The sequence below is a fragment of the Molossus molossus genome, unplaced genomic scaffold (genome assembly GCF_014108415.1).
Source record: "Molossus molossus isolate mMolMol1 unplaced genomic scaffold, mMolMol1.p scaffold_m16_p_8, whole genome shotgun sequence".
NCBI lineage: Eukaryota > Metazoa > Chordata > Mammalia > Chiroptera > Molossidae > Molossus > Molossus molossus.
Genome location: NW_023425402.1, coordinates 105,887,706 through 105,910,344, shown reverse-complemented (window position 1 = coordinate 105,910,344; position 22,639 = coordinate 105,887,706). Strand labels below are relative to the sequence as shown.

General features: G+C 47.4%; 1 protein-coding gene and 1 long non-coding RNA gene across 3 annotated transcripts in view; one reads left to right on the top strand and one right to left on the bottom strand.

Moving 5' to 3' along the window:
- Window positions 1-552: 552 nt before the first annotated feature.
- Window positions 553-1,523, bottom strand: LOC118622018. The gene is made up of 3 exons (XR_004957864.1): window positions 1,276-1,523; window positions 886-1,037; window positions 553-741 (listed from the first exon to the last, which is right to left on the bottom strand). It is a non-coding gene; the product is annotated as an uncharacterized LOC118622018 (long non-coding RNA).
- Window positions 1,524-4,056: 2,533 nt separating this feature from the next.
- The window catches only part of EZR (ezrin), a 50,081-nt gene continuing 31,498 nt past the window's right edge, over window positions 4,057-22,639 (top strand). The window contains exons 1-2 of one of the 2 annotated variants that reach the window (XM_036247964.1): window positions 4,057-4,100; window positions 4,934-5,020. In XM_036247964.1, the coding sequence (XP_036103857.1) occupies window positions 5,009-5,020 (12 nt within the window). In that variant the 5' untranslated portion in view covers window positions 4,057-4,100; window positions 4,934-5,008. Of the gene's footprint in view, window positions 4,101-4,185; window positions 4,205-4,933; window positions 5,021-22,639 lie in introns of those variants that run through there. The other variant, XM_036247965.1, reaches the window with a different exon arrangement.

Sequence of the window (22,639 nt, the reverse complement as noted above, 5' to 3'; positions counted from 1 at the left end):
TTGTGCCAGGGATTTGCACATTGAGTTCATGGAGCTTTGTAAGATTACATGAAATGTTTAGTTCCTTTAACTTGCTCGAAAAGCTTATTTGATGTTACATTTGAAGTATCTATTATAAAATATCTCAGACCACAAAAGGTACAAAGTGCGCTGTAAGGGACACTGTGGGCCACCACTCAGCGTAATAAAACATCCCTGCTGCAGCCTCGGCCTCCGTGTCGCTTCCCTAAAGGCCTCCTTCTTCCTCCCTGTCCTCTAGTCACTGTCCTGAATTTTCCCTCAAGGTTACTGAGTCCTGAAAAGTACCCCAAATCCTACTCTATATAGCTCCCTATTGCCTATTGGCTGCTCTTTTGAAGGGACGCGTGTAAAGACTGTCACACTATTTGTGAACTTTTCGTTATGGGTTGAGATGAACCTGGCACCAGTGTGGAGACAGGCTCCGAGGCGATCTGATAGGACGCCCGCAGCCAGGGGAAGTGGATGTTCTGTGTGACAGCTCTTGTCCTTGCTGCTGTGTCGAAAGGCACCTTGAGGGCTGCCCTACCTCACTTCAGTATCACCTGCCTGAAGAACTCCCAGCGTTTCACCATCAAGCTCGCGTGCCAGCCTGACTTCTCTAGCTGGAAAACTCAAAGCCGGAAACAGGGAGCGAGCCGTTCCAGGTCGACAGTCTAAAGGAGAGCGGGGAAGGGTGTCCAGGGCTCCTGGCTGCAGGTTTCCTCGCTTCCTTCCTTGGCGCTGATGATCAAACGTGGCCAAAACCATGACTTACAAATACAGGGAGTGACGTCGCAAAAGAAGGGTGAAGGGAGCGGCAATGTGTCAGGATCCTGCCACACCCTAAATCAGGGGTTCTCATATTTTGGTGTGTGTCAAACTCACCTGGAGACTTGTTAAAGACATCCCAGAGTTGAGACTTACTGACCCCCGATTCCTAAGGGGGACGGCCATGAGTGACCCCAATGCACTCCAAAATGTCAGTACCATTGTCGTAAGCAAGTCTCATAGATTCCTTGGAGTTGTCTTCTGTGTGCCTTGGGGGATGGGGGTGGGAGACAGGGGGGGAGGGGTTGGAGGGGTTGTATTAGGTTCTAAAGTGAAAATAAATCACCATTGAAAAACCACTTGAAACCACTCATAAGATACAGTATAAATGTTTTTTCTTGGGAGGGGGCTGTGTAGAAGCATGTAAATATAATGTGCAATGCTTACGTAATGTATGCTATATGGGAAAACACATACAAAGCAGGACTCTCGATTATTTTAACTTACGCAAGAAAAGTATACGTGCAAGTCGAATTGGAGTGGGTTAAAGGCTCCCTTCTCTGACTTACTGACACCAGAACAAGGTCATCTTATTTTGCACTTGAAGAGGTGGGAGCTTAGTCAGGGTGAGAGACTTGTCCATAGTGACCAGTCTGTTTGCTTCTGAAACCTGGGATGGTTTCTTGCTCAGCATTTCCCTGAAGGGTAAAGTTCAGAAATAAAGGTTGTGGGCCCCTGTTATTCCAAACATTTAGTTTGAAAGACACTATACTGAAATAAAAGATTAGAGGCATGTGTTATCAGCAGAGTTGGATTGGAAATGGCTGACAAGGCTCCAGGCAGTGATATGAGGTGAAGATAATGTCCTAGGAGTAGCAAGTGCAATCTGAACCATTATTATTGTAGGTTACTGGAATACCTCTCATACTTTCCTTCCCACCGCAGATACCTTTACATCATCTTCTTTTTTTTTTAATCCTCACTCGAGGACATTTTTTTCATTTTTTGTTCAGACAGAGCGGGAGGGAGGGAGAGAGAGAGAGAGAGAGAGAGAAACATCGACATGAAAGGGACACATCGAGTGGCTGCCACCCGCACGACCAACCAGGGCCGGGGACAAACTGCAACCGAGGTACGTGCCCTTAGCAGGAACTGAACCCGAGTCTCTAGACTGCAGGCCAACACTCTAACCACTGAGCCAAACCAGCCAGGGCTACATCTTCATTTTTTTTTTATATATATATATTTTGTTCAGATAGAGTGGGAGAGAGAGAGAGAGAGAGAGAGAGAGAAACATCGATGTGACAGGGACACATCAAGTGGTTGCCACCCTCACAACCCAACCAGGGCCAGGGACAAACTGCAACTGAGGTACATGCCCTTAGCGGGAACCGAACCCGGGTCTCTCTGGACTGCAGGCCGACGCTCTAACCGCTGAGCCAAACCGGCCAGGGCTACATCTTCATTTTAATAAAAAAGAAAGTCAGTCTTTCAGAGGGAACAGACTTCCCCAAATAGAGGACAGAATCTCAGGAAAGGCCTCCCTCTTCACCTGAAACTCTGCAATGCCCTGACCGGCAGTGGGAGAGAGTCACAGGTACCTGAGGGTCACTGACAAGGGGTACCCCAGAAGCCATCTGCTCCTGTGACAGGTTAGGCATTGCCAGCAGGCTCGCACTGTGCTACGTACCTTGAATGCCTGATCTCCTTTAATCCCCACACCTGTAGGAGGGTGTCTCCTTGCCACAAATTGGGAGAATTCGGTGCTCTGCCCAAAGTCACTGGTTACTCTGTCCATGGATAGATTTGAGCGCCTACTACGTGCTAGGCATTATTCTAGGCATCTTACGTGTATCAGCTCCTTTAATCCTCGTAACAACCCCATGAAATAAGTGCCATAATTATGCCATTTTAGTAACTTGCTCAGTTCACACTGGGAGTTTAGTGGTGAGCCCAGGAAAGGAATTCAGAAGCCCTGGTCTCAGCACACCTGAAGGGCTTGAAGGCATAGACTGCTGGGCGCCCAGCCCCAGAGTTCCTGGTTACATAGGTTTGGGGGAATACCAATGCATTTCCATGTCTGCAAAACTCCCAGGGGACGTGAATGCTCCTAGTCTGAGCAGTGAGCTTGAGAAGCACTGCTCCAGACACACCAGCTTGCTCTCTCTCTTTTTTAAAAATTCTCACCAGAGGATTTTTTTCCCCATTTATCTTCAGGCAGAGTGGGAGGGATGGGGGGGAGAGAGAGAGAGAGAGAGAGAGAGAGAGAGAGAGAGAGAGAGAAACATTGATGTGAGAGAGACACATCATTGGTTGCCTCACGCAGAACCCTGACCAGGGCCTGGGACCAAACCTCAACCGAGGTACGTGCCCTTGACGGGAATCTAACCCGAGACTGGTCCAGGGGCCATCGCTCTAACCGCTGAGCCAAACCGCCCAGGGCCAGACCAGCTCTCTTAATCACCGAGCTGCACATCCTACCGGCCACGAAAGTACATGTTTGCAGAAATTCTTGAGAACTATTTGCAAACATATTAAAAATAATTCCTATTATTTCTCCCTGTGGAGGTTTCTGCTACAGCTTTATGCCAGTTAGGCAAGTCAAATGAGACCACAGTGTGTCCTTCGACGAGTGTTCAGCGACAGGGCGTCCTTCTGCACGTGTGCTTGTGTCCTCTGGGCCGAATGCGCCACCAAGGCTGGCCCGCCACGTGCGCTGAGACGCATCGGCCAGAGAAGAGCCGCCCCAGGCTCGGGGTTCTCCGAACCCGGCCTGGTCCGGCGCAAGGGCAGCAGATGTGACCGCGGAGCAGCCCCGCCCTCGCACGGCCCCGTGGCCGCCGGCCCTGCGGGTCTGTTTACTTGGCCTCGACTTCCCCGTCCGCGGCGGCCGGCGGGCCCGCTCACACCTCACGTCTGCGATCGGAAGTTGAACCAAATCGGCCGAGTTCTCCAAGGGCGAAGGGCCAGGAGGGGAAGGGGAAAGGTGTTCACGTCGCGGAGAGGCTGCGGGGCGGCTGGGAGATGGAACGCGCGCCCACCGGGGGTCCGGGCCTCGGGGGCGCGGGCAGGGCGGGCAGGGCCGCGAGGAGCGGGGGCCTCGGGGGCGCGGGCCGGGCGGGCGGGGGCCGCGGGGGCGCGGGCCGGGCGGGCGGGGGGCGGGGGCTCCGGGGCGCGGGCGGCGCCGCAGCCATTTTGCGCGCGGGCGCACCTCGCAGGTCGGGCGGGGCGGTTAGGGGCGCGGCCCCGGGACCCCGCCCCTCCGGGCCACTCGGCGGCGCGCTGCGGGCACACGGCAGCCGGAGCGCAGCGGTCCTGTGCAGGCGCCGCGGGTGAGCGGCCGAGCGGCCGGGGCTGGCGGGCGGCGGGGCGGGCGAGCCGAGGGCTTCGCGGCGCGCGCTCCGCCGAGGGGACAGTGGCCGGGGCTCGACGACAGGTGTGGTGGGCCGACAGGACGGAGGGGCGGGCCGCGCTCGGGTCCGGGGCCAGTGGCGCCCGAGGGGAGCCGGGGTCGGGGTCCCGGGGTCCTGGTGTGTGCGGCCGGGGGGCCCATGCCTGGCCCTCAGCGCACGGTCCCTTTTTTGACCCAAATAAACGGCAGGTGACTCTGAACCAGCCGGGTGGTCGCGGCCCGCGACCTCCCTCGTCCCTCCGTCCCCTCGGGTCCCCCGCCGAAGGGCCAGCGGGGCCCGGGCTGCATGGACGCGCCCCTGCCCGCGTCCCCCCGCCTCGCTCGCCGGGCGGGGACACTTTTTAAAAAGTGTTTCTCAAAGGCTTGACGGTTGCGGTTTCAGCCGTGGGGCAAACGGTTGCTTCACAAAGTGAAACTTGCTGTCTGCCGGGCTCCCCGCCGGCTTCCTGGAAGCCACGGAAAGTTCTCCGGGTGGACCCCCGCCCCAGCGCCCGGGCCTCCGCCCCCGCGCCGGGACCCCCGCGCCGGGACCCCCGCCCCGCCCCGGCTCCGCCCCCGTGCCCGCCGCCCGGGTCCGGCCCGCCCGGCCCGCCCGCCCGGCCCGCCGTAATTGCAGGTTGGGCGGTGACTCACCCCGCGCGCCGCCCGCCGGGCCGGTTCTTAAGCAGCAGCGCGCGGGGCGGGCGCCGGGGGCGGCGCGGCGGCGGGAAGAGCAGGACGCGGGGCGCGCTAACGCGTGTCGTCTGCCTCCAGGTCCCCGGAGCCGTCTCAGCTGCTGCTGGCCGCTTGTGTTCCAGACGACCGAGGAAAACCCACCAGGAACCGAAAATGCCGAAACCAGTGAGTCACCCAGTTTCCGGGCCGGGTCGCACCTTCGGGCTTTGTTTCCCAGCGGAGTCACCTGGGCGAGGTGTTGGGGCAGCTCTTTGGGGAACGGGGTTCTTTCTGCGCCGACAGGAGGGCAGGGGTAGGGACCAGCCTCCGCTCTGTTGTTGGACCTTTTGTCGCCAGTCGGTCGTTTTGTGAACTGGCGAGGAAAACACGATGAGGGTGCTTTTTCTTTTGCGAGCCCCCCCACTCCACCCTGCTCCAGTAGTTAGGGGCTTTTATACAAATTAGGATCCCCTATGACATTACTTCTGTCTGTTTAAAAGGTGTAATCTAATGCAACTTGTTTCCTAAAAAGAAGAGTCTGAATCCCGGGGAGGGCCAGGTGGCTTCCGATGACGCACACCAACTCTGGTCCCTGCAAGTGTCCGGACAAATGCACCCCGGGTCTTCCTCTGGCGCTTCGCGGGGCACCTGGCAGAGGAGACACCGTGCTGTGGAGAGCTGGCCGGTTTGCCCCAGGCCCGGGAATTTGCTAGTGCAGCAGGATTCCTATCTCTTAGAGTGGACTAGAATTGCAAATGAGGGAAGGCAGCCCGGAGTTCGATAAGAAGGCTCCACGGGCTCTGTGCTACACCCCGAAAACTCCGCTGGTTAAAGTGCTGCTGTGTGCCTGCACCTCTGTCCCCTGAATCTGAGTGTGTTGCCACCTCGGTGAGGTTGCTGGCCAGGCCTGGCTGGGGTTTTTTGTTTTAGCTTTCTCTAAGTCGTGGGAACAAGGCAGGTTCTTTGTGGGGGACATTGCTTAGAAAGTCGTATGTATTGCACCTGCTTTAATACAGGTGACTAGACACTGGGGAGAGGACGTACAATTATTTAATTGATTTTTGAATCACGGTGGAGACAATATCTGGATTCATTAAAAATTGCAATAAAAGTTACATAGGGAATTTATTTCTAGTTTTACAAACAAGTTTTGTAGTCAAGTGCATATGTGCTTTTTCTATTGTTAAACGTTAGATTTTCTAAGAAGCGTTTTTAATAAAGTTTTCTGTTGCTGTTAGGTTAAATCAGTTGCTGTGCTAATAGATTTAGAAGCCAATATAGTTTTTGCCTAAGTTACCTCATCGAGATGATTCATTCATGGTGCAGAAAATTCTTTTCCTACACAAAATTTTTCATTTCAAACTTGCAAGGGGCACGTGACATCCAGGGTTTTCAATGTCTGCTATAAAGCTGACCCAAATACAGCCCGGTACTCCTGGCACAGCCCCGTGCAGTGCAGTGTTATGCAGGGCAGTTATCAAACCACCACAGGTGTGGTTTTCTTTGTTTCGATAAAAGAAGAGATGCAGAGTTCAGCTTTTAAGCTACCCCCCAGAGCCCTGGATGGTTGGCCTCAGCGGTTAGAACTTCGGCCCTTGGACTGAAGGGTCTAGGTTTTGATTCCCAGTCAAGGGCACTTAGGTGGGTTGTAGATTTGCTCTCCAGCTCCAGTTGAGGTCATGCGGGAGGCAACCAATCGATGTGTTTCTCTCATGTCAGTGTTTCTGTCTCCCTCCCTCCTTCCCTTCCCCCCTTCCACTCTATCTGAAAACGAATGGAAAAATATCCTAGGTTGAGGATTAACAACAGCAACAACAACAACAAAATATATATATATCTCCCTCAGAAAAGTCAGTAAACCAGTTTCTAGTCATTTTTTCTCATTTCTCATAATGAACTCTATTTTATTTTTCTATTTTTTTTTTTTTTAATCCTCACCCGAGGACATTTTTCCATTTTTTGTACAGATAGAGTGGGAGGGAGAGAGAGGAAGAGAGAGAGAGAGAAACATCGACGTGAAAGGGACACATCGAGTGGCTGCCACCCGCACGACCAACCAGGGCCGGGGACAAACTGCAACCGAAGTTATGTGCCCTTAGCGGGAACTGAACCCGGGTCTCTCCGGACCGCAGGCCGATGCTCTAACCGCTGAGCCAAACCGGCCAGGGCTATTTTTCTATTTTTATTGTGGTAATATATACATACCATTTTCCCAAATGGAAACTCTATACCTATTAAACACTAACTCCCCGTTCCTTTCTCCCCCCAGCCCCTGGCAACTATACTTCCTGTCTCAGTGAGTTTGACTCCTAGGGACCTCATAGAAGTAGAGTCACAGTATTTGTCCTTTTGTGTCTGGCTCATTTCACTCAGCACAAGGTCCATCCATGAGGTAGCATGTGTCAGAAAGTCCTTCCTTTTCAAGGCTTTTTCTTGTGGTGGGTATGTTTTAATTTCATTTTGCTTTCAAGGTCTTTTATGATGGATCAGAAACTTAGAAAACATCTTTCTGGCAAAGTGAAGATAGTTAAATTGTTAAGGAATGATAGTAGCCATCACCTGGTGAGTTAAGGATCCCGATTACTGGAGTCATGTTTTGAAAGACTTTATTTTATGTAATATCTACAGTTATCATTTACAAACAGTGTTGGGAGGTCTCCTTTTAGGTGAGCCACTTGGGAAATTCCTACCTGTCCCCTTTTTGGTGGGGGTGGTTTCTTGGAGATGTGGCCTGGTAACTAACACACACACACACACACACACATACACACACACGGCTGGCACATGGATAGCTGAGAAGAGCTTAGGGGCCTGCATACACTTGGATGTGATCCTTCTAAGGCTGCTATAGAGTATCTAGTTTTTGTTGTTGCATTTTTTGCTGTCTCAGTAGATGTGAAAGCAGAAGCATCCCCTAACAAGCTCTAGAGATGTGCTCATCAAAAAGGGGTTATTGATTCTTTTTTTTTTTTTTTTTTTAATTGATCTTAAAGAGAGGAAGGGAGGGAGGGACACGGTGGGGGCAGAGAGACACTGCTGTGAAAGAGAAACATTCGGTTGCCACGTGCCCCAACAGGGGATTGAACCCTCATGCACTAGATGACGCTCCAACAGACTGAGCCACACCGGCCAGGAGGTTTATTGATTCTTATTGTTCAAGTCCAAGCTAAGAATTTTGTTAGGCAGCTTCATGTGATTTGACGTTTACTAGGATTGAGGGGCAAACACTTACTTATAAAGGTGGATACATCTGAGTAGTGAAGGTTTTTGGGGCGTCCACCTGACCCCTTGAATTTTTGATAAAGTATTTTTGATTAATTTGTCTAAACTGAGTCAGTGGATGACTTTAGTCATAAAACAGTATAAATGAAATATCTATTTGCTGCTTTTTCTCTTAGCACTACTTTTCCAATCACCACTTGTTAGAAAGACTGAGTGTTCACTCATTCAGCAAGGCACAGGGAGCCCGCTCAGATGGGTGAGTCAGATCTTGTCCTGGGAGAGCTTACAGTCTGGGACCTGAGCCCAGACACGTGCAGGTGCTGGAGCAGGGGCTGGAATGCTGAGTGCCATCAAAGGGGAAGAAGTCTAGGTAAAGTGCAGCTCCACTCCGCGACTCCCTGTCCCCTGGGGAGCCACCTGGGGGTTTGTTCCCAGGTTCCTGGCTCCAGAAGCAGTCTTTGTGCCCCTGGTTCAGCACAGGGTGACCCGCAGTGTTCTTTCCCCCCTTTTTCCACCCCCCCCCCACTTGCTGTCTTCATTGTGATGGAAAGGAGGGGAGGGCATTAGGAAGGAACACCTGCAGCCAAGCTTGGGACTGCAAGGGGGTAGGTGGCCTTCGAGGCCAGGCGCTCTTAAACCGAGGCGTTCTGCGCTGAACTGCTTTAAGTGGCACCAGCGGGTGCCTTGGCTTCATTCCTCAAGTGTTGACACGGAAGTTTCTAATGTAAAAGTACATTTTCCCTTCAGTGAGAATTCTGCCCTGTGCCAAAATTTTAAGATAATTTCTGCGATTACCTTGGATCTCTGGGAATACATACCCTTTCCTGCCAAGTATTTTAACAGAGTCAGAATTTACGGAATATACTGAGACATTCTCCATCCCTCCCACCAACTGAGGATGGCACATGGGATCTACTTTCTCTCCACCCCTCCTCCCTCCCCATGGGTAGGCGGTCATGGGTAGCCAAGATTTTCCTGCGTGGCAGTGAGAAGTGCTGGCCAGGTTGGACCTTTGTCATCACACTGTAAGGCACAGTGAGTCTGTCCATCATCCATTAGCTCAGTGGGTGTCAACTGTGTCGCTGTGCTAGATGTTGAGGCTTCCGAGCTGAGCAGACACGGAAATAGCCCCCGTCACTGTGGTGAGGGGGAACAGGCCGTAACATAGGTAACCTGAGTGTATGTAAAGATGTGTGCTGGCGGTGGTTGGGGGGTGTGGGGCTGGGAGACGGGGAAGGCACTGAAGAGGTGACAACTGCTAAGCAATGTGGAGAATGAAGGGCCCTCGCTGGCTGAAGGCGCAGGCGAGGACCGTGCCAGGCTGGGAACAGTCTCTGCAGAGGCCCTGTGGGTGAGGGAGTAGGGTGAGGTCGGGGTTCCCAATGAAGACCCATATGGCGAGAGGAAAATGGAGGCCAGCTATGCAGAGCCCTCCTTGTGGGCCGTACTCTGGCATATTTGGGGCTTAACTCCAAGAGAAGCAATGAGGTTTTGACCGGAAGGAAGAGATCTGATCAGATTTGATTTTGTAAGGTCACTGCAGCTGCAACGTGGAAGTCAGTAGGAGGCAGGGTGGCAAGAGTGGAGACGGTAGACCAGTGGAGTGGCCCAGGTGAGAGGTGGTGATAGCGTGGACCAAGATCGTGGTAGTGCAGACGAGAGATGTGGGCACGTGTGGGAGGTCAGCTCGCTGGACTTGGTGATGGATTGGGCGTGCAGAGGCAGAGGGTGGTGTCGGGCTGACTTCTGGTGTCTGCCTTGCATAACTGGATGGATGGTGGTGCCATTCACTGAGATAAGGAACCTGGAGAAGGACCAGGTGTGGGAGGGAAGGGAGGGTTTGGTTTGTACAGGCTGTTAATACATTTGATACTGTGATTGATGAAAGAGGTCCTTGCCTTGCATAATTATAACCACTGCCTCCCAAAAGATGTACAAATACCAGACTTCTTAAACTACAATATAAATTTAATCCACATAAACTAGAAGTAATCCAGCAGCATCTCACATTTCTCCTGAGTGTATATACACACACACCCACACAAAGTTAAAAGTTAGGATTAAGTTAGTGCTGTGTTCTCAGACTTCAGTGTACGTGATTGTGTGGAGACGGAGATCCCTGGGTCCCTCACAGGTCTGCTGAATGCCCGTCTCTACGGCCAGGTAGGACTAGGTACCTGTGCTTTAAAGAAGTTTCCCAGGTGGTTTTGATGCACCCCAGAGCTTGGGAGCTGCTGATTTCATCAGAAAGGGGCAGGTTTTACGTATTCCTTTCTCTTGGACCCAAGCAGTGCAGCGAAGCCCCCTAGATGAAGTGATACTGCTGGCTGTGTGTGATTAGACACCAGAGCCCAGGGTGTGTTGAGGGAGCAGCGAAGCCCAGTGTGGTTCCAGAGCGTCCATTCAGGTGACACTGTCAGGGCTTGGGTGTGGATGCAGTCACTTTCTTAAAGTGCCAGCTCCAACACCAGGGGTGCGATCATTGGTGTGGGACGTGTGGGGTGGGAAGAGGAGCGAGCTGGATGGGTGTCAGCCTCCGGAAAGACAAGGCCAGCTAAGATGGACGATAGCATCTCTCTGATTTGAGCTGCTCTCTGCAGGGAGTCCAGTTGCAGAGCTTAATTTGGCAGTGACCAGTGGCTCTCAAATTTTGGCTGTCTTTGTTGTTAAGAGGGAACAGGGGGCAGACATTTTTTGTTAAACAGCAGGGAAGAAAGAGACCCTGTTCCTCTTTCCTCTTTTCTTTTCCCCTTAATCCTTCCACACTGACCTCTCTTGTTAGTTACTGTCTTGAATAGTGTGATTTCTAACAAAATTTTGAATAATTTTATTAATATGTGTAGTTTGGGAAAGCAAAACAGTGTAATTATTCTTAGTGAATTATTATAATTTTCTTTAAACTTTTTTTTTTAATCCTCACTAGAGTTTATGTTTTTTCTTTTTTCTTTTTATTTTTTAATCCTCACCCGAGGACATTTTTCCATTTTTTGTTCAGGTAGAGTGGGAGGGAGAGAGAGGAACAGAGAGAGCGAGAGAAACATCGATGTGAAAGGAACACATCGAGTGGCTGCCACCCGCACAACCGACCAGGGCCGGGGACAAACTGCAGCTGAGGTACGCGCCCTTAGCGGGAACCGAACCCGGGTCTCTCAGGACCGCAAGCCGACGCTCTAACCGCTGAGCCAAACCGGCCAGGGCCTTTTTTATTTTTTTGTACATGCCCCTAGTGGGAACTGAACCCAGGACTCTCTGGTCCACAGGCCGACGCTCCAACCGCTGAGCCAAACTGGCCAGGGCGAATATATGTCTTTTCATTGATTTTAGAGAGAGGAAGGGAGGGAGAGAGAGAAACATTAATGTGAGAGAGAAATATTAATCAGTTGCCTCCACCTTGACCAGAATTCGAACCTGCCGCCTTTTTGGTGTATGGGTTGATGTTCCAACCACTGAGAAACCCGGCTGGAGTGACTTAAACTTTTGTGTGTCTTTGACAATTTGGAGATTTTTGGGATGATTCAGTATGCCCACTTTCTTAGTGTTTACACATTTTAACTCTAATCTGAAGCAATAAAATTCACGGCCTGCTTTCAAAATCAGTGAATGCATTTTGAGTTATCCCTTATGGGTTTCCCAAATACTCCAATTAGTTTTTTAATTTAAGCATTAACTGTGTTAGCCACTACTAATTAAATATGGAATATTTACTGAAGAGACCAGAAGGTTGAATTATTTTTCTTCTAACATACTTACCATCCATGCCTGAGGACATAAAGAATAAAGATCTTAGAGCCTGGCCGGTGTGGCTCAGTGTTTGAGCGTTGACCCATGCACCAAGAGGTCGCCAGTTCGATTCCTGGTCAGGGCACATGCCCAGGTTGTGGGCCCGATCCCCAGTGTGGGGGGCATGCAGGAGGCGGCCAGTCGATGTTCTCTCTCATTGATGTTTCTGTCTCTCTCTAAAATGAATACGGGGGGGAAAAGATCTTACAACTTAAATGCATATATGTATAACCCACAAAACAGACAGTAGTGTGGTGAAGGCTAGTGGGGTGAGGTCGAGGGGGTCAATGGGGGAAGAAGGGGGACATCTATAATATGTTCAACAATAAAGATAAATTTAAAAAAGAAAATAAAAATCTTATTGTAGATTTCTGTAAATAGAAACAAAACAAAACAAAAATTGTGCTATAAGGTGACTTAAAGATTTTGATTAAAATAAAATGTCTAATATATAGTACATAAGTGTACATATTTATTCAAACAGAAATGTGGAGAGCCATATAAAGAACAGTTTCATAATTAACAACTTACCTGTTTTTTGACCATTTTGCTCCTCTGCATTGATTTTGTCATTGGTAAAAGGGGAATTGGGTTTTTTAATGAAAAGAATGTTACCTAAAATAGGCTGAAACAAAGCTTGTCTCTGTGAAATTCAGTTTATCTTCGGGTACTGTAAACACTACGTATTTCTTGTGTACTTTTTTCCCCCTGGAAATTTGTTTTACAAACTTTTCAGTGTAACCTGTAGCTCAAACTAAGGATTTCTGTTCCTGAGTTGCCGTGAAGGTCAAGTCCGTCGGTCGGCCTTCTCAGGAATACGGCGTGTGAAATGCATGGGTTATTCGGTGAGAAGGAGCACTCACGTGGTGGTTGGAGCCGCCTTCGTTTCATGGCACACGTAAACTAATTATTAACACTCTGCGGCATACTAGAAAATACACTTTTTGCTGATCTGATAAAAAAATAGGTATAATTTTGATTCATTCACACCAGATGGCTAGTGTTGTGTTGGCTGTTGTCATTTTTTGTTTGTTTGTTTGACAATCTAAGGGAAAAGAGGTCAGTGTCCCTGACTAAATAGTCAGGCATTGCATGTTTAAAAAATCCTTGCGGCTCAACAGTTGAAAATCGCTTCTCTAACATTATCTATTTTTCATCCTCTATGTCTTCCAGTTGTCAGAATTCCCTTGTAGGTCACATGGGTTCCTTCCTGATTATTGAAGCCCTGTTATATGTCATTATGTGCTAGGTGCTGGGACTATAAAAATAAGGAAGATAGGTTTTGCCATTAAGGGGTTCTCAGTGTAAGGGAAGTCAGATAGGTCAAGAGTGCAGTCCAGGGTGGTAAGTGTGGGAATAGAGGTACACAAAGAAGGAGATTAAATTGTGTCCTGGAGAGCCAGGAGGCCTCCCAGCTGGTGAGAGGCTTAGCTGGGTATTAAGGGATGCATAGGAGCTCACCAGTGCACACGGGCTGAAGGGCATTAAGGTAGTAGCAGAGGTCAGTTCTGTTTTGCTTTGATTATGATTCACATTCCATTCTCTAAGCCTTTTTTTTTTAGCACCTTAAAGGTAAATGGTAATGCTGTTTCAAAGGAAATGAAAACTGATTTAACATAATTATCTTTTTAATCTATGTATTTGAGAAAGCAAACCTAAAAGGAAAATGAAATTTCTGATCTTGACCTAACTTATTGATACAGCAAAGGAACAAGTACCACCTAAGGGTCAAACTGCAGCAGCCAAATATATCAGATTTTGCTGATCTTTGGTTGAGTTTGAAATCACTTTCCACATCCTAATTTTCTTTTCTATTTTTACCTGAGAGAAGATCAGTTTAAACTGTCTATATAAAAGAAATGTGTCATAACAGATATTGTAAGTAATTGTTTTTATTTTAGGATGGGGGAGGCAAAGGCTTTGTGGCCTGTTTTTTTTTGTGGGCTCCCAGCTAGAAATGGTTTTTACTTTTTTTTTTTTTATCCTCACCCGAAGATATTTTCCCATCTATCTTCAGATAGAGTGGGAAGGAGGGAGAGAGAGAAACATCGATGTGAGAGAGACACATAAACTGGCTGCCTCCCGCATGACCCGGACCAGGGTCGGGGATGAACTGCAACCAAGGTACCTTGCTCTCAACCAAAATGAACCTGAGGCTCTCTGGGCCGCTGGCCGACGCTCTAACTGCTGAACCAAACCTGCCAGGGCATTTTTCCATGTTTAAAGAGTGTGTAAAACAACATAAACAATATGCAACAGACACCGAATATCAGCTGCAAAACGCAAAATATTTATCTGGCCCTTTACAGAAAAAATTTGCCAACTTCTGCTTTAGGGCAAAAATAATTATTGTTAAGCATTTGTTATACCTTGTATATATTTTATGACTAAGCTAATAATATTTGGAGGCGGATCCACCCCACTGATTCGAATTAAAAAAACAAACAAACCGTAGGCTCTGAGCCTGGACATGTACTGTGAACACTGTCCAAGAAGTAGGCGTGGCTGGTGCTGAGGTCGGATTTTAAACAAGCCTGGTATTCCGGCGGACCCTTGTTTCTATGGAGAAAGTGGTAGCATTTGGTGTCACACTTGTAAGCCATTGTATAATGACAGATTTTTGGCATATGCTAAAAGAAAGCAGTTTGTACCTGATATTTGAGTTGGAAGGTGAATGTTACATAAATGAGTTGCTTTTTCATCACTATTTAAAATTAACTTTTGACCTACCATAGCGTGTATATGAGTTTCTGCCTGTAGATGGTTTTATATCAATCCCTCATTTAGCCCACTCTGTCTAAAATAGAGCCAGCCCCCTCACTGCCCACCCTGTACCCCACTTTATTTTACTTCACAGAACTTATTTCTGCCTATAACAGTGTTAGATACTTGTTCTTTGCCTCTGTCTTTTCTGACTGCAGCAGTGAGAGGCATAGTGGTTGGAGGGAAAGCATTGTTATCTGCTTCTAGAACAAGTGTTAAATTCTTGCTTCATTGGCAGATGAACAGAGGGAAGGCGGATGACCCAGTGGTAAACAGAATGCCTCTCAGTGGGTGCTCTTGGGTGAGTGACGGGCTTCCCTGTGCCCTGCTCCCTCGCCTGGGATGCAAGGTCCAGGGACCGCCCTTCGAGGCCTGCCGAGCCCGACAGGACAGGGACGGCACCGAGAAGCTCCTGGCCCTGTGCCAGGCACTCTCTCTTCTCTGTCACCATAGAGGACTCGAGTAAATGTAGAACTTGTAACTACAAAATTCTAATCTGATTAAATAAACACTCGTTTCTCAGGATGGGCATTCTTTTTTTCTGACTTAGCCTAACAGATTTCTACCCTACATTTTTGTCCTGTAGTTACCACAGTGAACATCAGCCACATCCTTCCATAAAACTCATTCATTCAACAAATTAGATACCTCCTGTGCGCCAGGTTTAGGTCCTGAGGACAACTTGAAGCACTAGGATAGCGTCCGTTTCCACCCGGGCTTCGCCAAGAGGTGGGGGCTGTTGCTCTCTCCCCCTCTCCGTAGGGTAAAGTTAAAACCACTGGGCAGAGTGACCTTTGTGTGGGCAGGACGTGATGTGCTCTTCTCTAGTTTTTGTTTCCGGTCAGTCACTCTTACATTGGATAATGAGCCGAGGTGATATTTCTCCACGAACTTGATTTCAGACAGGTTTGGTGGGACGCACACCACCATTTGCCGTACCCACTGAGAGTCTTCTTCATTTCTCAGGCATTGAGGTTCAGGGCAGTTTGTTCTTTTTCATGATATTTCGCCATTAGTACATCTATACATTTCTTGTAAAGTATATCTGAGAAGGATGTCCAACCTGTTCCTGATGCTTTTAGAGAGCAATTGAACCACAATAAAAGCTTAGAACATAAGTGTTAGATGAGAACCACGTCTATGAAAATGTTATGTATATTAGTATAGTATTGTTATCAAGGTGTTCCATTGCCTTGGTTAAATAATTACGGATGTTGCTTCTTGTTGTGGAAGTATCTGCTTACATAACACATTGCTATTTGGGTGAGACTCTTAAGTGGGACTTAGGTGGGGAGATAGGGTGGGGAACACTTGATGTTTATTATTAAGAAACTGGCCAAACAGGGCAGTTTGGAAACATAGTGAGATTACAGCTGTGCAGTGCAGTACACGACCTGAACAAATCCACCGTCAAAAAGGTGTTTTTGAGGCAATGAAGGACATTGAATACTGACTAAATTTTAAGTATTACGGAATAGTTTTGAATTACGTTGGAAACAACAGTATGGTGTGTGTGTCCATTAGGGTTACATACTGGTGTTTGTACAAGTGAAATGGTATATATGATGGCCTTAAAATATGCCAGCAAACATTTTTGAAGGTGGTGGAAAGCAGACGAATCCAGAATACTGGAAAGTTAATGGTGTCAGGGCTGGATGACGAATCCATGGGGGCTCGTTAAACTGTTTTCTCTACTTTTGTGAATGTTTCAAATTTTCCAAAATAAAAAGTTTGTTTGCTAAAAGCACATTATAAGGGTGAAAGGGAATGATACTGTCACATTTCCAAGTCACCAAGTGCTGGAGTCTAGTGAGAGGGAAAGTGGGAAGGACGTCTCCTTCCCCTGGTTCTGGAGTCCAGGGCATGAGAGCGGAGAACAGGTGCGAGGGAGCCCGCTGAGCCCACGCCCTGCCCTCCTGTGGGTCCTGGTGAGCTCTTCTCCGAGGGTCCCTGGGGTAGGACCACGGTTTCTTGGAAGATCTTTTGTGTTGTGATCAGTGGGTGACTGATTTAATCCCACCTGGGCCATCCCTCCCTCCACTCACACCTTTTATTAAAGGAGACCTTTGGTCAGAATTGCCGTGGACTTAAAGCTCACACAGGCTGTTTGTTCCCAGCTAGTCCACTCTGCTCTGTGTTCCCACGATTCTTTCGGTGGGGGAGGGGGAGAATGCTGTGACCCAACTGGAAATAGGTCATTGTCTCAATAGCAGCATTCTCAGAGCTGAAGTTTTGAAGTGAGCATAATAAATGTGAGGCCTTACCAAGTGGAATTTCTTGCAGCCATTTTAAGAGATCAGCGTGCAGGCCGGGAGCTGGGGCTGCGGCCAGGAGGGAGCAGGGGCCCTGGAGGAAACACCCACCAGAGCTGCAGGAGTCGCGGTGCTAGGTCTGCACCATGCGTGCAGGCTCTCCTTGGTCCCATTCAGTGATTGTGTGCACTGTTCTACTCCCATTCCGGATGCAACGTACTCGAGTGTGACAAAGTATAAATTAAACAAGTTGGTTGTTTTTTTTTAACTTAGTATAATTTCAGAAATACAGGGTGGATTAAAAGCACAAGTTTTATTGAAGTTTGCTTATTCAAGCAGATTTTGTAAGCTTACTGATTTAGTTTGTATTAAAACTACTTGGGTCTTACCCTCCATTTTTGACAGATGGCAGAAGTAAAGACTTCTTGGTCAAGATCAAATACATCTTGACTCAGCTTCTTAGAGGAGAAATGTTCTTTAACACTGCAAACTTTCTGCACATGTGATCTTAACTAGGCGCAAAGATTTGTATCAGAAAAATGGCGCAAGATTTAAGTATAGTTTATTTTATATGTCCTTCCCTAAAACAACAGGTTAGCAAAGCAATTACATTGTTTTGACATTTTCATTCTTTCATAGCCCCCCCCCACACACACACACACACACTAGATTAGAAAGGAAAGATTGTTGACAGAAGTCTAAATTTACAAAGAAAATAGTACATTCCAGGTGGGTAGTGACGTTTAGTCTATGTCTTTAATTTCCTATGTTTTATGAGCCTGGAATGAAAAACGATTGTAGCATGTGGTAGCCATCTCGGCCTGCCCTTACTTTTATGGGATCCTAAGCTTGTGGATATAATTAACCTCACTTTTCAGTGAACTAAATTGGTGCTGAAGTATGCATGACACAGCTAGTAAAACTGAAATCACATGTTACAGAATCAAGACTTCAAGCTTATTAGATAAAGAGAAAGTGACCTTGAAGGATCATTTATTTTGCCTGCCTGGGGTTGGGGAAATGAGAAGGAGGTGGGTCACTTGTGTTTCTGAAAAGGAATAGTTAGTTTCCTTTGCGGAAAGTAACATTCTTTGATTATTTCTTTTCCCTTCCCTCTGTAAAATGGTGTCTAAGTATTCTAGTTTAGTTCCCATATTAAAATTACACACATGCCCTGGCCAGTGTGGCTCCGCTGTAGCATTATCCTGTGTGCTAAAGGGTCTATTCCCATCAGGGCACATACCCGGGTTGTGGGTTTGATCCCTGGTCAGGCACCTATTGGGAGGCAACTGGTCCATGCTTCTCTCTGGCATTGATGTCCCTCTCTCTCTGTCTCCCTCTCGTAAAAAAAAAAAAAAAAAAAGGAATAAAATTACACACAGGTGCATGTTATTCCCAGTGCAGAAGTCAGTTTCTACCTATAGACATACACACAAAAAAGATCCTAAAAATCGACAGCTACTGGGTAATCAGAACTACTATTTTTACATGCCATTGGCAGGTAAAGAAATGCCCACCAATGTTGTTCTGCAATATGGACTTGGAACTTGGGTAAGAGCGATGACCCTTTCATGTGTCAGAATCCTGGAAAATAGCTTCTTACTGCCTCGGTTTCCCCTTCTATAATCAGTACCTTAGCCTAGCATCAACACAAACTGTTCACAGTTTTATAGTAGAGGGAACTGACCCTCTTTCTGATGCGACTGCTGACAAGGCCCCCTTCTAGTTCTAAGGTCAAGCTTTTCTCTGGTTATAGTGAGTACAGACAGGACTGGTTTGTCTGCTTTCTGTATTAAGAGTCCTTGGCTGACAGGACGTGGGTCTGGGGGCAGGAAGTGGCTTACTTTCAGAGGCAAAAGAAGTTATTTAGAAAGATTTGGGATTTCATTACTTGTTCTTGAAATTATGGGGTGAAAATTGGTTGATCTGGGCACTTCCTTCTTATGTGTAATTTTACATAATTTTTCACCTGGAATTTGGAAATACAGACGTTTCAAAAGCTGAAAACTATTGACTATATCAACAGATACAACTTTAGGAATACTATTTAAGAGCTATACAAATATAAATGTTTTTAGGAGCTGATTACCAGAAGTTGAGAAAGGTATGTAAAGGTTTCTGGGCCTCAGTTTCCCCAGTCTTTATTTATTTATTTTTTTTTATCCTCACCAGAGGATATTTTCCATTTTTTGATCAGATAGAGCGGGAGGGAGAGAGAGGAAGAGAGAGAGAGAGAAACATCGACGTGAAGGGACACATCGAGTGGCTGCCACCCGCACGACCAACCAGGGCCGGGGACAAACTGCAACCGAAATACGTGCCCTTAGCGGGAACCGAACCCGGGTCTCTCCGGACCGCAGGCCGACGCTCTAACCGCTGAGCCAAACCGGCCAGGGCAGTTTCCCCAGTCTTTAAAAGGAGATGGCCAAGCTAGGATAACTTTACACCTCTCACCAAGCAATCCCATTTAGTCATCATACAAAATAGTTACATCTTGTCACTATTTTAATTGTTCTGCTTATAACCTATACATTTATAAAACATAAAAAAAAATGACATAAAAGGTAACATAATGTTACATTTTTATTTTGGCCTCTCTAGTCTTACAATGTAACAACCTACTGGAAACAAAACTTATTTGGAGATTCCAGGACCCAGCTTTCATGTTAAGGACCCTGCCCCATTGTTACCTGCTGCATGTTAAGAATTTAGCTTCTAAGTTGAAAGCTTAGCGTAAGGATGGTGGAGGAAAGCAACTTAGAAAGGAGGTAAAGGGTACATAGTGCTCATTTTCATGATTAAGTCACCCTCAAAATTCCTTAAAGTGATAGGAACTCTCTATTAAAGGAGATCAGTGCCCACGCCATCGTGTCCTGATGCTCTCTCTGCATAAGAGGCACGGGGCTGAGCAGCAGCAGCAGCGAGCGGCCTGGCACACCCACCGCATTCCTCCAAGTTAAAGTCTGTGCTCACACTCCCCAACACTAAATAGATAAGGACCGGGCATTAAACTGAACTGAGACACTACCAAATGACGACTTGGTTTATGCGAATGAAGTTGGCTCATTTGAAGTTGAACTCCAGTTGCTTTTCGTTAGTAAATAGCACTTTGGGCAAGCACTATCAATGACTACGTTTTTTGCACCTCCATCAAGAAGGAAGCGACGGGAGGCCAGGACTGTTTTAGTCCAGAAGGAGAAAGACAGCTGGAGGGAGTAGGTTGTGACAGGTTAATTTACTTTCTTGATAGATGCTACCTTCAGAGAGAGTCGCACCTGTCCACTGGTGTCCTAGCCTGGCTTTTCCTGGTGGGTATTACTGCCATCACAAGGCAAGAGGGTACCTGGAGCTCTGTGATGGGCACCAGGAGACCCAGAGCAGCTAACACCTGCCACACAGAGTCCTTCCCAGCGATGGTCAGCACCTTGTGTTCTCAGAAGAGCGTGACCGCCCATTTGTGATCCCCAGGCAAGTTCTAGGGATACCTGAGGCTATGGGCCAGCACTTTGACCTTCTAGGAGTTGTCACAAGTGGACTCTTGTCAGCTCTAACATTTGATGGCTTTATTATTCCCATTACTAGGCCATAAAAGACTAGACTGTTATCCTGGTATTATATAGTTATATGAAAACTTTATCAGAATACAAGTTTTGTATCTGCCCTGCCCATCTGTTGTCGCTGGGTTGCTCTGCTTCAGACAAAGTTATACACAGGACTTCTGCCAAATTGCCTGATGATTTTTGTTATATTTAATTACAGGCTTTTCACAAGATTTGTGGAGCCAGATGGCCGGTTTTCTTTGGCATCTGAACATTTTCCTAAGCCTGACCCGCCAATCTCTTCACCTTCACTCTCGGGTTCTTTTTAACCTTGAAAAAGAAGACAATATCAAATGGTGTGATTAGGTGTCATTTAAACTGAAGATACGGAGAAGCTTGAGAGAAAGGAATAGCAATATGACATCATTATGCTTAGTTTACAGATCTGCCATAGATTTATTAGTAAGATATTTACACAGTTATTTCCACCTTCTCTAGAGGTCAATAAACCTAAAGAAGTCTGGTGTTAAGAGCTAGAGCTTAAACATGTATCCCAGGGACTTCTAACTTAGAGGCCAACCTGCTGGGCACGAGATGACATGTGGCTACGGCTAGTGGTGGGAACGGTGGAGAGAGGGACCAGTGCCTCCCAGCTCTTGCCCGATGAGCTGTGTTGGTATCTTTGCTGCTGTGGTATCATGTTAATGCGGACTTCACTCCATTTAATGAAAAATCATGTTTTAAGAACCACATTTCTATTTTACTTATCTTCTTTCTGTACAATAATGTTTTGATATTTTGATAACTACCTTCCATTAGCGACATACTGGTTTTTATTTTAGCCTCTCTGTCCTTAAAAGAATTGCATACAATAGGGTGGTTTGTGACCTGCCTTTCTTGAATAGAAGTTGGATACTTCTAACTGTATGTTTTCTAAAAACTATAACTGTAAAATATGATTACTGGATTTTGAGTGGCAGCTACTTTTAGATAATCTTGTTGAAATGAACAGTGTTACTGGGAGCAACAAGAGATTCATTCTATATAGTAGATAGAAACAAAGTTACCTTTTAAATAGTAGCCATTACTGTGACGCCCTAAAAAGGGTTGGTAATGTGGAAAAGAGCTGAAAACCAAACAGTCCACTTGCCTTGGGGGCTTTCCGACTTTGCCTTCCTGGGCTGAAGTTGCAAGGCTCTAGTTCTACCCTGAGTTGATGAAAATTTGCTGACTTAGGACTAATGTTTTACCGAGGTTGGTTACTTGTTAGCCAGCATTTGTGAAAAGTGACCACTGGGTGTCCCAGCTAACGTTGTGACTTATTGAGTTGGAGTGTTGTTCATAGAGGCTGATTTTCATCTTCTTCAGAGGTAAGGAGGGCATCAGGATCCAGAGAGCCTGCTAAAATAGGAGCCCATCTATTGGGATCCAGACTTTCACTAAGAAAAATCTGCCTCTGTGAGTTCAGGTTCGTACTCCATTCCTGTGAGTGGCACTTGGTGAGATACCTTCCCGTAATGGAGCATATAGCAGCAGTAAGTACAGTAGCCATGCCAAAGGAATTAGGGGCCTTTGCATGTCCCGGATGCTGCTTAGTCCTTGAGAGCAGTGGCTTGTGTGGGTGTGGCCTCACCTGTGAGCTGGGGGAGCTACAGATTTATGGGCCTCATTCCAACCTCCTGAGTCAGTTCTGTGTCAACAGGCTCTCCAGGTGACTGTGCACGTCCAAGTCAGAGAAGCACTGCCTGAGAGGCGCACATTCAGGCCCAGGAAATGGCACGTCGGGTGTGCTGGCCGCACTTCCTAGGCCATTGCTAAGGGACAGCAGAGGCCACGAAACGTGTCTGGGAGTGCCACCTTTCCTCCCGCAGCAGTGAACAGGGCTCTGGAGGAGCTTAAGTTAGTCCGAGAAAGTCTAAAATAGGAAGGTGGTGGTCAGTCAAATATTTGGGAGTTTTTGGTGCTTAAACTGGGTGCTAGCTTTGGCATTCTTGGCACCGTGGCAGTTAAATGTCAGTCCCTGCTTAAAATTTAAGGAAAGAATGTGATTTGTTTGGGAGAACCCTGAACAAGAGCCTGGGTTCTCACCTCTGCTCCCCAGTGCCGTTCCCTCGATTAAAATGCAGAAGCCGGCTAGAATTTGTGACAGCTACAATTACTTCTGGCTGCAGGAGAGAGCAGGCGTGGGAGGGTAGGAGTCAGTGTTTTCTGCTGTGTTCACAGTTTGTTTGGCAGGTGGTGTCTTCTTC